Below are 15,293 nucleotides of genomic sequence, written 5' to 3'. Positions count from 1 at the left end.
CAGCCTGGAAATTCTTAACCGGAAACCAGACAATTAATCGGTGGTCTGCCCTGGTGTCAAGTCAACGCTTACCCCCGAACATGTTAGTATGGATAGGTTATAAAATCAGAAAGAAAATACATTTTTAAAGTTATCCATGCTAACGTGTTCGAGGGTAAGCCTAGACTTGACACTGGAGTTACAAATTTTGAAAATTAATTTTTTGAGTCCAAAAAATATTTTCCTAAAAATCATAGTATAGGTATACCTCAGAGCACAGATTGAAGACCTGTATTCAAACGTTGAAATTCTGATAAGCAAGTGTTCTGCCAGTCACTGGAGTTTGAAATTTTTATAATTAAGTTTCCTGATTAATATTAGCATTTTTTGTGATGAAAATTTGCTTACAATATCAGTATAAGTAGTCCCCTAATAAATTAGGAAATTAACTATTAAAATTTCATACTCCAGAACTACTAGTACAATTAATTATCCAAATTTCAACATTTCAACCACAAAACTTTATTCAGCATATCAAGTACGACCTATACTGTGATTTTTAGCAAAATTATATTTTCGACACCCCCAAAATTCAAGTAATTTTTTGAGGCCGAAAAATCTCAACCTATACATTCCCTGGTGTGCAGATTAAATTTTTTTGGTCATAAAATTGAAATTCTGATAATTAATTGTTGTCACTGGAGTTTTAAATTGTGATAATTAATTCCCCTGATTAATTTAATAATTTTTGTCGATATTTTGCTTAAAATCTCAGTATAGGTCATTCTCGACGCACAGATTTAAGATCCATAATGTCAACACTTACCTTCGAACACGTTAGCATGGATAAATAACTCTAAAAATTTATTTTTTTAACCTATTCATACTATTGTGTTCGGGGATAAGCGTTGACTTTACACCTTGGCTGACCACTGATTAATTGCCTGGTTTGTGTGTTTCTGGAGGTGGGGTGGTGGAGGGATGCACTCAGCGAAGTTGCCGGTTAGGAATTTCGAGGCCGCCAGACTGTGTGGCGGCTCATAAGTGGTGTGGACTGTGCAAAAGAAGTACAAGTAGTAGAAACTCCAAAAGTTGCTGGTAGCGAAAGTCAGAGCGGGGAAGATGACAGGGGAAGAAGCAGGGGGTTAGGAAGGGAATTGTAGTGGGAGAGATAGAGCCGTGGCTCTACACGACTGCGTTTATTTGGTTAGAGCACAGCGCACGTATTGTTTTTGTTTTGTTTTTTGTCTGTGTTGGGTGTGTGATCCTCGGGTCACCACTCCTCCGGATTGTGTAAGTTACAAGTAGTAGAGTCGAGGGCGTAGAAGCCTGAAGAGTCAATGGTCAACGTCTAAACAAGTTATTGGAAGCTCCAACAACTTGTCCCTGAATACGCCCTTCTACGCCCTTAACTCATGAGACATAAGGCAAGCATGAACTTAGCATGCTTCCCTGTTGGGTGCTGTAAACGCTTCTGCGCTTCACCTTACACAAGGATGTAGGGGAGTGCCCAATAAATGAAAAGAAAAAGTAGTAGAAGCTCCAACAACTTTCCCTGAATACGAATTCGCAACTTTTCGATTTACAACAGGTACTTACTTACTGCTAGGTGAACAGGGACCAAGGGAGGCTAGGAAGAGTGTCCAAACAACTTCTGCCGGCCCGGGAATCAAACCCGTGACATCTTGCTTGTGAGGCAAGAGCGGTACCGCTCTACCAGAAAAGAAGGATAAAAATAGGGGTATAGTATACCCGTGTGTGCTTAGCAGTAGAACTTCTTCATTTCTCTGCATTTAACATTTTAGACTTGTTCTGTCAGTTACTTAAATAGCCCTTTCTTATGTCATGACTTCTTATGCATTGATATTATTCTTTGTATTCCTGAAACAATATTTAATTGTTTATTTAATTCCTATGAAAATACATAAATAATTGGTGAAGTCTCTTTTAGCTCTTCTTTGTGAGTGGAATAAGTAATGTTCTGGAACGTTAGTTGATTGAATTAAATAACTCAACACTCAAGACCCTTGTAATTTCCCAGGTGATCCTTTTTATCATCATAAACAAGTTGTACAAAACCTTATTATTTATTGTATATAATATCCTGCATGACAATACGGAAGCACTTTGTCATGTATCGAGAAAATAGTACCATGAATAATTCCTCAACACGTGAGCGACATCTAGCGACATAACACTTTATTAACGATACTTTCATCTTAGGGTCTTATTCAGCCTGAGTTGTACCAGTGTAGAAATGGGTAAACCAAGAGCTCCCTAACTAATGTGAAACGCCGATCCTAATGACCAATGGTAACCAGTGATGACACTAACTTACTTAAGTGATTCAGTCGCCAATAAGAGGGAATCTTTCTAGAAGTCTGAAAAGTGAACCTTTTATATGTAAGGTACAGTACGTGGTTTTGGTGCTACTAAACAGAAGCCTTAAAAACGCTTTACAGGTGATTAATTAGTGTCAACATAACTTTTCTTTTTCTTATATGTTATACTTTAGTGAAGACGTAAGTATTAAGTTCTGTCCTGTGCCTAGGTCGTTCGATTATTCTTTTGTTTATAAATAAATGTTAAGTATAATAAGAAAATTGCCACCGTTCGTCTTAACTACCCTCTATCATACTTAACTAATGAATTACCCACTATTATCTTCAATACATAAAGACTATGTTTACTAAATCCACTATTCCTTAGTTGCGATTTTGAATCTTCTGGTCAACATAGTATTACTTACCCAATGTACCAAGTGACCATTGAAAGTATTGAAGAAAGTCACCATACTGTTAACTAGAGGTTTCAATATACAACACTATATAGATCATTAAGAATAATTTCAGATACACAAAATATAGTAAAGGGAGTATGAAAATTAAATATGACAAAGGAGCAATAAAATTGGAAGTTAAAAAAACAATACAATAAAAATAATATATGAAATGGGACCCATGGTAGGAAAATATGAAAAGGAACTTAACAATAAAATATGCAAATGACTTAAAGAAAATATGAAATGGGAAAGATTAAAATCGCCTTGCACATTACTAAAAGAAAGAAAAACTCAACAACTTCTGATAATTTAAACAGAATAGGATTTCTGCCTACATCATTCCCGACTCAAAAAAAATGCAAAAGGGGAAGAGTAGCAACCACACTGACTTACCTTGATGAGGAGGGCAGAGAGCTTGTCTGAGGTGTTGTAGTACTTGGAGATGGAATGAATCATCCTCACTGTGTTGAACAGCATCATGATATACGGTGTCATCCCAGGCTGAGGGCAGACAGGTACTAAGTCATGGGTTCAGGAAAGACATGCGTTAGGTTCATGGGTTGAGGAAGATAGCCTAAGGTTTAGGCCATAAAATGAGGAGAGACAGGAGCTAGGTCATGGGTTAACGGAAGATAGGTGTCAGATCCTAGTTTGAGGAAAGACTGGTGTTAGTTACGGCGGTGATGGGTAGTGTAACGAAAGTGTGGGGGGGGCGGCGGACTGAGACACCTATAGTGAAAAACATAATGTGGTTGTAGAAGCAACGAACAGTAAACTTCACTTAAGTAGTTAACGTTACAGAGAGTATGTTTATGAAGAAAGGAGCTTTATTTATCTCACACGCACGCAACAAACTTAAAAACTCACTGGGTCATTGAGGTAGAGTGGGTGGCAGTACTCCTCAATGGCGTACACAAACTTAACATTGTCTTTGGCCTCGGCTAGATTGTGGGTCACCCTTGCGTCCATCTCCTTCCACGTCTTGAGCACCTTAGACCTGGCCAGCTGTAGCACCAACACTGCTCCCCGCACCTTGTGTAGGACACGTGGATAAGTTAAACACACATATTACATATATATATATATATATATATATATATATATATATATATATATATATATATATATATATATATATATATATATATATATATATATATATAAAAGTGTCACTTTTCGTTCATGAATAAATAAATAATATATTAAACACAGGATGAAGTACTATATTATATTAACTCGTGGATATCTTGAGACTCGTACCTTTGTTTCTATATATGCTCTTCCAAACTTGAAGAAAAATTAAGTTACCTGCTGAGACTCCATCTGTTCTGAGAGGAACTTGAACTTGGCCATGCGTCTCTTCCAGTACTCCAGCTCGTCCTGCGGCCCAGCATCGTCTGTTTCCTGACGTAGCTGTTCCATCTCTATCAACACCGACTCTGTGTGTGTGTGTGTGTGTGTGAAAGAAAACTGGTTAGTTGATGGAGGGAGATAGGAAGAGGGGAGATCAGTGGACAGGGAAGATAGGAGGGGGGGGGGGTAGTAAATAAGGAGGAAAATATTGTATGTGAAGAAGTAAGAGTATCTCAAAAAAGTACCTGTCCATACTCTGTGGGAAACATTATGAGAAATTGAGAACTTTAGTGCGCTTTAGGAAGTCGTCAGAAGAGGATTTACTGTACGTGTTTGATGCTGAGGCATTGTGCCTTGGAATTTTGGTTTGGTTCATTTAGAGGGTGCTATTTCTTATCTATTGCATAAGTATGGGTCCTAGGAACCTTACAGATGAAGAAAAGGCTCGTATTATGGCGTGGGAGCTGGATAATGTACCATTGAGTGAAATTTGTAGACGTACTGGCCGGGAAAATTTCACCATTAAACGCTTGGTGGCGGCTGCCTGTGGGCTGCCTCCTAACGTTATCCCACCTTACAAAACGTATCATGGTCGCCCACGGAAGACTACTGAGGGCACAGATAACTTTCTACAGCGAGAAGTACTTAAGGACCCCAGGATTACAGCAGCTCAGCTAAAAAAAAATTCCATGCCTGCTTGCTGATGTCTCACAACGCACAATTCAACACCGCCTACAAAAAGAGCTGCAGCTCCCTAGTCGCTGCGCTGCACGTATGCCTCTTCTGAGGCAAGCAACGACTCAATTTTGCTTATACCTACAAAGAATAGACACCAGTGCAGTGGAGTACGGTAATGTGGTCAGATGAAAACACTTTCAGATGCATTTCAGGGCGCCCAGGTAGGGTGAGACTACCAGTTGGGGTAAGCAGGTACGACCCAGCATACACAGTAAAAACAGTGAAACTCAGTGAATCAGTTATGATCTGGGGTTATTTTAGTCGGGAAGGTGGTAGGGGCGGATTGTATTTCCTCCCCAAAAATGTGACAATGGATGCTGACCGATACATTGATGTTCTTGAAAATCATTTGTTAAATTTTTATGACATTCATGGGTGCAATGTGTTTATGCACGACAGTACCCCCTACCATAAGGCTAAAAAAGTGACAAAATGGCTTCAAGACAATAACATTGATGTTCTACAGTGGCCAGGAAACAGTCCTGACCTGAATCCTATTGAAAATGCCTGGAATTATCTCAAGGGGAAGCTGGCAAACTGCAATACCTCATCCGCCAAGCGCCTGCAGGACGAGATGAGGCGCATCTGGACTCAAGACCTTGATCCACAATACTTCAAAAAATTAGCTGACAGCTTGCCATGAAGGATTAAAATGGTCATCAAAGCAAAGGGGAACATGACAAAGTACTAATAAAAGTTCATGTGCAATCTTTGTTTTATTTTCATATATGTATATGTCTTGTTGTTACACAATACCCACAAATTCTTGGGGGCCTCATCTTATTTGCAGACACTGTAGTTTACGAAAATCTTAGAGAGGGCTGAACTTAGGGCAATGGGGCGATAGTTAGAAGGATGGGCTGAACCGAGGCATGCTCTCAAGAAGGAAAAGTTTATTTTCTGAGGCAAAGACGAAATAGGCGAGCGAACACAGAGGCCTTACTCATAACCAGATTGGATAACACACCAACAACCCTACGATTGGAGATTATACGAAAGTGCATAGGTTCAGTAGGAGCAGCAGGAGTAAGAGGGGTAGCGTTAGAATCATCTAAGGTGGAGTTAGAGGAGAATAAGGTGCCAAAGAGATTGGCTTTATCCGAGGGATAGTTCGCTATAGAGTTATCAGTTCGGGAAAGAGGAGGAAAAGAGGGAGTGCAGAAGTTATTTATGATGTTTTTGGTTAAGTATTGTGTGTTGCTCATTGTGTAGCGGTAATATTGTGTGGCAGTAGTATCGTGTGCTGCTTCACCAGTTGGCTCCACTCTACCTGTATACCCCATTGCTGGTCCCGGTTCCCGAGCAGGTGTGACGTATTTCGTAGCGGTAGATATTTTGCAAACGTCACCGCTATGCAGAGGCCGCATTAGCGAGCCTAAAATAAAGCAACCCACCTTCACACATACTCAGTTTTTGCCTGATAGGGCTGGGTTGGGCTGTGCAGTCGGCCGAAGGCTGGCCTGAGCATGTACGTGTCCCTTTTAGGACCTTTAGGGACAGTAGCTGCAATACACTGAATATTATGCTTCGGTACCTAAAAGGAGTTATGTAGCCATTTTCTTCTTACCGCCTCCACTTCCCCAATTCAAAAGTATATAAGATACCCTATAACAGGTTAGGATAGGTAAGGTTAGGATAGTGCAAAAGGTTAGGATAAGGTAAGGTTAGGATGGGTAAGGTTAGGATAGGTAAGGTTAGGATAGGCAAAGTTGGGATGAAGCAAAAGCTAGGATGGGCAGGTAAGGATAAGTAAGGTTAGGTAATGTTTGGCTAAGGTAAAGGTTATTGGGTTGGTTTAAGTTGCCGTATGCAAAAGGTTAGGTTAGGGATATTACTAACCTATCTGCTTGAGCGATGACGACGGTACGTTCTATAGCCAAGACCTGATCTGGCTGGCCCAGCACCGCCTGAGCCTCCGTCACCCCCACCTCCCACACGCCTTCTTCCGATGTAGCCAACACCACTCGCTCGTCCATGATGGATTCTGACACTGTCAACAAACACCACCACTTCTCTATTATCACTCATTAATGTCACCAATTCCCTAAATGTTAATCAAAAGCACATCAGTGAAGTTGAACTAAACTACACCCACCGTATCAATGTCAACTATACTCACCACACACACAATACATACTTGTGTGTGGTCATCATAAAAAAGACCACATAGCATCACTTTCCATAGTAAGTGATTACTAGTTACATGCCATCTAGCTGATGAACCTGAAATAAATATTAGGTAGATTGTAACATGGGACATCCACACTACGAAGTGATCAATTTTGTGGTTATGTCATCTGATATATTATATCAAGTTATACGAATTTATATAATAAGGAGATTATGTCCAGTTTATATATCAAACTCCATTTACTAACAAGGAAGGTGCTACAATACTAAGAGATAAATTTATCTTTAGTATCCTAAAAAAAGAAGTGAATTACGCGTTTACAACACAAATATCGGGGTAGGTGGTAAAGCCCACTTAAAGAGGACTACTAATAACATGGTAATGCAAAGTTGTGTTGTGTGCTCATGAAAATATTAATAATTAATAATAACAATAATAATGATTTACTAAAAAAGGTTCAGCAGCCAAATGGCTGAAAATATACATAGGTATTAAGGGGGGGTTTAACAAAGATTTTTATTGTAAAAATTAACAAACATACAAATTCTTTTTGCAATTGGATTACATAATTTTAAGTAGAATTGAGTTTAGTATAGAAAGTGAGTTATCTGGAGATCAAAATGGATTTCAAAAGAAAAGGAACTAGAGAAGCTATATTTGGTTTGAGAAATTTAAGTGAAAAGACTTTAGAGGTCACAAGAAATTTGTACAACTGCTTTGTTGATTTTGAAAACCACGATAAGGTAAATCACAATAAAATTATAGAGCTCTTGGAAAAAGAGGCATCACTGAAGGAGATAATCGAATTTTAAAGAATCTTTACTGGCAACAGGAGGCTGCAGTGTTAGTAAATAATGAACTTCCGAATTGGTTCACAGACAAGGCTGTCTTTTATCTCCAGCACTGTATGATATCTATTCAGAATTCTTAATGAGAGAAATTAAAAGTGATGATGAAGGATTAAAAGTTAATGGTAAAGTAATTTCAAATAAACGCTATGCAGATGATACTGTTCTTATCGCAAATAGTGAGAGCAATAAAAAACGTTAACTGATTAGTGGAAAAGGGTGAAAAATAGGGTTCAGAGTTAATGCTTATGAGAATAAAGTAATGGTCAGGGGCGGATTCAGAATATCAAAGGAGGGAGATGAGGTGAGGGGAGAGAGGGGAGGACGAGGGGAAGAGGGGAGAGAGGGGAGGAGAATGAGGGGGTGAGGAGAGAGAGGAGGTGACTGAGAGGGAGAGAGGGAGGCACTGAGGTGAGGGGAGAGAGGGAGGCATCGAGGTGTGAGGAGAGAGGGAGGAGACTTGAGGTGAGGGAGAGAGGGAGGTGACTGAAAAGAGGGGAGAGAGGGAGGTGACTGAGGTGAGAGGGAGCAAGACTGGAGGTGAGGGAGAGAGGAGGACTGGAGGTGTGGGGAGGGAGAGGAGACTGGAGGGAGAGGGGAGGAGACTGAGGTGAGGGAGAGAGGAGGTGACTGAGGTGTGAGGGAGAGAGGGAGGAGACGGAGGTGCAAGAGGGAGAGAGGAGGAGACTGAGGTGTGAGGGGAGAGAGGGAGGAGACTGAGGTGTGAGGGGAGAGGGAGGTGACTGAGGGAGGGGAGAAGAGGGAGGAGACTGAGGTGTGAGGAGAGGAGAAGACGGAGGTGGAGGGAGAGAGGAGGGACTGAGGGAGGGAGAGAGGAGACTGAGGTGTGAAGGAGAGAGGGAGGACAGGAGGAGGGAGAGAGGAGGAGACTGGAGGTGTGAGGGGAGAGAGGGAGGTGACTGAGGGAGGGAGGAGGAGGAGACTGAGGTGTGAGGGGAGAGAGGGAGGAGACTGAGGTGAGGGGAGAGGGGAGGAGACTGAGGTGTGAGGGAGAGAGAGGGACTGAGAGGTGTGAGGGAGGAGAGGAGGAGACGAGGTGTGAGGGGAGAGAGGGAGGTGGGGAGGTGTGAGGGAGAGAGGGAGGTGACTGAGGTGTGAGGGAGAGAGGGAGGAGACTGAGGTGAGGGAGAGAGGGAGGAGACTGAGGTGTGAGGGAGAGAGGGAGGAGAATGAGGTGGGGGGAGAGAGGGAGGACTGAGTGTAAGAAGGGAAGGAGGAGAGGGAGAGAGAGAGGAGACTGAGGTGTGAGGGGAGAGAGGGAGGAGACTGAGGTGTGAGGGAGAGAGGAGACTGAGGTGAGGGGAGAGGGGAGGTGACTGAGGTGAGGGAGAGAGGGAGGTGACTGAGGTGAGGGAGAGAGGGAGGTGACTGAGGTGTGAGGGAGAGAGGAGGTGACTGAGGTGTGAGGGAGAGAGGGAGGAGACTGAGGTGTGAGGAGAGAGGGAGGACGAGGTATGAGGGAGAGAGGGAGGAGAATGAGGTGGAGGGAGAGAGGGAGAGACTGAGGTGTGAGGGGAAAGGGAGGGAGACTGAGGTGTGAGGGAGAGAGGAGGAGACTGAGGTGTGAGGGAGAGGGGGGAGGAGACTGAGGTGTGAGGGAGAGAGGGAGGAGACTGAGGGTAGGGAGAGGAGAGAGGAGGTGAGGGAGGAGACTGAGGTGTGAGGGAGAGAGGGAGGAGAATGAGGTGTGAGGGGAGAGGGGGAGGACTGAGGTGTGGGGACAGAGAGGAGATGGAGGGAAGAGAATGAGGTGAGGGGAGAGGAGGAGACTGGGAAAGAGGGAGAGAGGAGGTGAATGAGGAGAGGGAGAGAGGGAGGTGACTGAGGTGAGGGAGAGGGGAGGAGACTGAGGTGAGGGAGAGGGGAGAGACTGAGGTGAGGGGAGAGAGGAGGAGACTGAGGGTGAGGAGAGAGGGAGGAGACTGGAGGTGGGGAGAGGGAGAGAGACTGAGGTGTGAGGGAGAGAGAGGAGACTCGAGGTGTGAGAGGGGAGGGGGGAGGAGATGAGGTGAGGGGAGAGAGAGGAGGAGACAGAGGTGTGAGGGAGAGAGGGAGGAGAATGAGGTGAGGGGAGAGAGGGAGGAGACTGAGGTGGGAGAGAGAGAGAGGGAGGAGACTGAGGTGTGAGGGAGAGAGGGAGAAGACCGAAGTGTAAGGGAGAGAGGAGGAGCAGAGGGAGAGGGAGAGGGGAGGAGACGAGGTGAGGGGAGAGGGGAGGAGACTGAGGAGGAGGAGAGAGGGAGGAGACTGAGGGAGGGAGAGAGGGAGGAGACTGAGGTGAGGGAGAGAGGGAGAGACTGAGGTGGAGGAGAGAGAGGGAGGGAGACCGAGGTGTGGAGGGAGAGAGAGGGGAGGAGACTGAGCAGAGAGAGGGAGGAGACTGAGGTGTGAGGGAGAGAGGAGGAGACTGGAGGTGTGAGGGAGAGAGGAGGTGACTGAGGTGTGAGGGAGAGAGGGGAGGAGACGAGAGAAGGAGAGACGGGAGGAGACTGAGGAGGGAGAGGGGAGGAGACCAAGGTGAGAGGGAGAGAGGAGAGACGAGGGGAGGGAGAGAGGGAGCAGAGAATGAGGAGGAGGGAGAGGGGATGAGAATGAGGGTGAGGGAGAGGGAGAGACTGAGGGAGAGGGGGGAGAGGGAGGAGACTGAGGTGGGGGAGAGGGGGGGAGACTGAGGTGAGAGGGAGAGGGGGGAGGAGACTGAGGTGTGAGGGAGAGAGGGGAGGAGACTGGAGGTGGAGGGAGAGAGGGAGGAGACTGAGGAATGAGGGGAGAGGGAGGAGACTGAGGTGTGAGGGAGAGGAGGGAGAAGACTGAGGTGGGAGGAAAAGAGGGAGGAGACTGAGGTATGAGGGAGAGAGGGAGGAGACTGAGGTGTGAGGAGAAAGGGAGAAGACTGAGGTGAGGAAGAGAGGGAGGAGACTGAGGTGTGAGGGGAGAGGGAGGAGACTGAGGTGGAGGAGAGAGAAGAGAGACTGAGGTGTGAGAGGGAGAGGGGGGAGAGACTGAGGTGTGAGGGAGAGGGGAGGAGACTGAGGTGTGAGGGGAGAGGGAGGAGAATGAGGTGAGGGAGAAGGGGGAGGAGAACGAGGAAGGAGGGAGAGGGAGGAGACTGAGTGTGTGAGGGGAGAGAGGGAGAAGACTGAGGTGAGGAGACGTAGAGGAGAGGAGACTGAGGGTGAGGAGAGGGGAGGAGACTGAGGTGTGAGGGAGAGAGGAGGAGACTGAGGTGAGGGAGAGAGGGAGGAGAATGAGGTATGAGGGGAGAGAGGGAGGAGACTGAGGAGAGGGAGAGGGAGAAGACTGAGGGGTGGGAGGGAGAGAGGGAGGAGACTGAGGGGTGAGAGGAGAGGGAAGAGACTGAGGGAGGGAGAGGGGAGGAGACTGAGGTGGAGGAGAGAGGGAGAGACTGAGGTGAGAGGGAGAGAGGGGAGGAAGACTGAGGGAGGGAGAGAGGGAGGAGAATGAGGTGGAGGGGAGAGAGGAGGAGACTCAGGGGGGAGAGGGGAGGAGACTGAGGGGAGGGAGAGAGGGAGGGACTGAGGTGAGGGGAGAGGAGAGAGAGACTGAGATGTGAGGGAAGGAGGAGACGAGGGAAGGAGAGGAGAGACTGAGGAGGGAGAGAGAAGACCGAGGAGGAGAGAGAGGGAGGTGACCGAGGTGTGAGGGAGAGAGGAGGAGACTGGAGGTGAGGGAGAGAGGAGGAGACCGAGGTGAGGGAGAGGAGGAGACTGGAGGTGTGAGGGGAGAGAGGGAGAAGACTGAGGTGGGAGGAAGAGAGAGAGAGACGAGGTGTGAGGGAGAGAGAGACGAGGGGAGGAAGAGAGGAGAGGGAGACTGAGGTGAGGGAGAGAGAGAGACTGAGGTGAGGAAGAGAGGGAGAAGAGACTGAGGTGGGGGAGGGGAGAGGGAGGAGAATGAGGTGAGGGGAGAGGGGAGGAGACGATGTGTGGGGAGGAAGAGAGGAGAGAGAGACGGGAGGGGGAGGGGAGAGGGAGAGACTGAGGGGGGAGGAAGAGAGGGGAGAGAGACGAGGAGGGGAGAGGGAGGAGAATGAGGTGAGGGGAGAGAGGGAGGACTGAGGTGGGTGAGGGGAGAGGGAGAGAATGAGGTAAGAGGAGAGCAGGAGAGGTCACCCCCGGCCTGTAAAATAACATATTGGGGCTGGAGCCTTCTCCCGAGAGGTTGTCTTGTAACCAGGAAGGGCCAGCTACTGGTGTCCCTCAGTCCCGCCTGGAGAGAAGGCTCTCCGCCACTATGTGTACTAGTCTCAGCCAGGTCCATGGACAGAGTAGCTGTCAACTCAACGTGCACAGTAAGGTTGGCTGTGGGAGATTGTGAAGTGGGTGTGATCTCCTGAACCTCCCCAACGATCGACTTAGTGAAGTGCCCATTCTAATTGTGAGGTTAGGGCTATAATATACCATAGTCTACTATAAATCAGTATGAACCCCATTAATCCTGCCATTGAACTGAATAAAATAAAGTTTAACACGCATTGGTGTTTTATATAATTAAGACTTGTACTGTGGCCTGTGTTAATATGGGTTGGTGTTGACATCACAACTCGAGACACGCTACCACCACTACACATTTCTACCACTATAAACCCTAGCTTACTTTTTCATGTGGAGATTTTGTCTCCATTACAGGAATACCCGTGAACACTCAGAACACTTGTGGAACACCTTTAGAGCAACTCGAACACTCGAAACACTGGTGAACACCTTTGAGCACGCTATGAACACTTGAACACTGAACACTTCCAGAACACTTTGAACACTATGAATACCTTGAACACTCAAGAACACTGGTAGAGTAATTCTGTGAATTAATAGAAACACCCTTGAACACTACGGATCACTTTCCTGCTAATTTTGAACACTGAGCACGCGTGAAACACTCTTGGAACACCCTTTGAACACTCATGGAACACCTGGAACACTCATGAATTACCTTGAAACACTCGTTGAACACTGAGAGTATTAGTGGAACACTATAAACACCCTTGAACACTGATGGATTTCACTTTGAAGTACCGGAAATTTCACTGGTGGCACCTGCAGGAACACACTATAGGTGGCCAGGTACAGCGACTCAGACTAAAACTGAATGTCTTAATATGGTGTTAAAGGTTCACACAATGGATTACTTGGTATGAAAGTACCTTGAATGTCTGGTCATGTCCTGAACTCTGGAATCCTCCTCCTCCCTCCTCCTCCTCCTCCTCCTCCCTCTCCTGAATAAACTCTTGAATGTTTAACTGAATCACTATCTAGGCAGTCCCTAGTGTGTGTGTGTGTGTGTGTGTGTGTGTGTGTGTGTGTGTGTGTGTGTGTGTGTGCTTTAGTGTGTGATGTGTTTCTGTGTGTCTGTGTGTGTGTGTGTGTGTGTGTGTGTGACATTGTCTTCCCCACACACACACACACACACAGACTGACACCTGACAACAACCACACCTTGAGGTAGTTCTCATGGCTTTTTATGACGTCGCCCTCGGAGCACTAATATCAGTTTGTTCAGGGTAACACTTGAGACTTAAGGTCCAACTTTAAGGTCTCCTAAAGGGTGAACAATAGTACAGTGTCTAGTAACACTTGAGGCCAAATTCCAAGTTTTACTTGTCACCAGGTGTTAATTTATCACAAGGAGGTACAGTACTTGACAGGAGATGACAACCAAGTGTCATTGACATTAGTTAATTTGGCCTAAACCCAAGTTACACTTTAGAGTAAGACACCTTATGGCTATACTGCTGAGGCCGTTAGGTTTAGGTTAGGTTATTTTGCTGTTAGATTAATCAAAATTGTTGTGCTATTATTTTATTCAACTAGCACTGAGGACCGAAATTCAACCACAGGAAATCGAGAGCTGAGTAACGCCTGAAGGTCGAGGACAACTTCAGGTCGTCCTTGAGGTCTAATAATCCAAACACACTGAAGGACTCTCAATACAGACCATCAAGTCTAAGACATAACTTAAAGTTATCCTTCTGATTCAAAGAACACTATATCGATAAGGTCGTACTTGAAGGCCAAGGTCCAACTCAAGGTATCCTTCGCTGTCTAAAGAACACTGTATCGAGGTCACACTTGAGGACAGCTGGCAACTTGAGAGACATCGAGCGCCCAATGGTGCCGTGCATAGTACTGACACTTGAGGGGTCCCCACTGCCATCGTGGGCTGCAGCACTGAGCTTAGTTGTGAGGTGTGTGTGTGTGTTTGTGTTTATTCAGGCACAAAACAATCACAGCTGAGCTTATCTAGTGTGTGTGTGTGTGTGTGCACATGTTGTATATGTATGTAAATGAGTCCATATAATAAGTATATAAGTATATCAACAATATATGTATTTAAGTATATCTTTACTTCCCTGCATGACAAAGCTCCTTTCTACCTGAGCCCACACACACACACACACACACACACACACACACACACACACACACACACACCCATCACGCCAGTAGGACTTGATGTAACATGACCCTAACCACGAGTACTGCCCTTCTTCTTCTTCTTCTTCTTCTTCTTTCTTCTTTCTTCTTCTTCACAATGCTATTATTTCTTTAAACTTGAACCAAAACATTTTAAAACAAGCAAATTGAGAACACTTAGTAAGAGTGTTTTAGTGTTTTACCCTAATAAACCAATTATTAAACCTAATTTTATTGCTCAATTATGTTTTGACTAAACTATACTAAACCAACGAAGTGTTTTCTGATGAATAGCTGATTAAAACTTACATAATTACAATCTAGGAATATTTTTTACAGAATTAAACCAATTAAACTCATTAAATACAAGATTTTAGAGGAATAACCCATTTAGAGTTGGAGTGGTTTTAGCCATTTGACGGTCGGTGGTTGAGGTGTATTCTCAAACGCCACTTTGGGTAAATATCCATCGGACTGACCCAAGTGCACACCCTACACCCACCTGCACACAGGCACACCCCACACCCACCCACACACAGCACACCCCACACCACCCACACACAGCACACCCCACACCCACCACACACACAGTACACCCCTACACCCACCTGCACACACAGTACACCCCTACACCCACCCAGCACACACACCCCACACCCACACCCACACACTGCACACACCTTACACCCACCCACACACACAGCACACCCACACCCACCTGCACACAGTACACCCCACACCCACCCACACACAGTACACCCCAACACCATCTACACACAGTACACCCCACACCCACCCACACCAGCACACCCACACCCACCCACACACACCCCACACCACCCACACACACAGCACACCCCACACCACCCACACACAGCACACCCCACACCACCTACACACAGTAAAACCACACCCACTCACACACAGTACAACACACACCACCACACACAGTAACAACCACACCCTACACACACTACACACCCACACCCACCCACACACAGCACACC

The 15,293-nt window shown here is 45.8% G+C and overlaps 1 protein-coding gene across 1 annotated transcript in view; it reads right to left on the bottom strand.

Moving 5' to 3' along the window:
- LOC121877742 (dynein axonemal heavy chain 5-like) overlaps positions 1–15,293 on the bottom strand; it is a 31,349-nt gene that overhangs the window by 8,781 nt on the left and 7,275 nt on the right. The window contains exons 3-6 of the mRNA XM_042383598.1: positions 6,692–6,842; positions 4,070–4,200; positions 3,629–3,793; positions 3,155–3,262 (exon numbers count right to left, since the gene is read on the bottom strand). Of these exons, the coding sequence (XP_042239532.1) occupies positions 3,155–3,262; positions 3,629–3,793; positions 4,070–4,183 (387 nt within the window). The 5' untranslated portion in view covers positions 4,184–4,200; positions 6,692–6,842. The remainder of the gene's footprint in view (positions 1–3,154; positions 3,263–3,628; positions 3,794–4,069; positions 4,201–6,691; positions 6,843–15,293) is intronic.

The sequence above is a fragment of the Homarus americanus genome, unplaced genomic scaffold (genome assembly GCF_018991925.1).
Source record: "Homarus americanus isolate GMGI-L3 unplaced genomic scaffold, GMGI_Hamer_2.0 scaffold24523, whole genome shotgun sequence".
Taxonomy (NCBI): domain Eukaryota; kingdom Metazoa; phylum Arthropoda; class Malacostraca; order Decapoda; family Nephropidae; genus Homarus; species Homarus americanus.
Note: the sequence above shows the minus strand (reverse complement) of the source record. Positions and strands in the feature narration are given on the sequence as shown.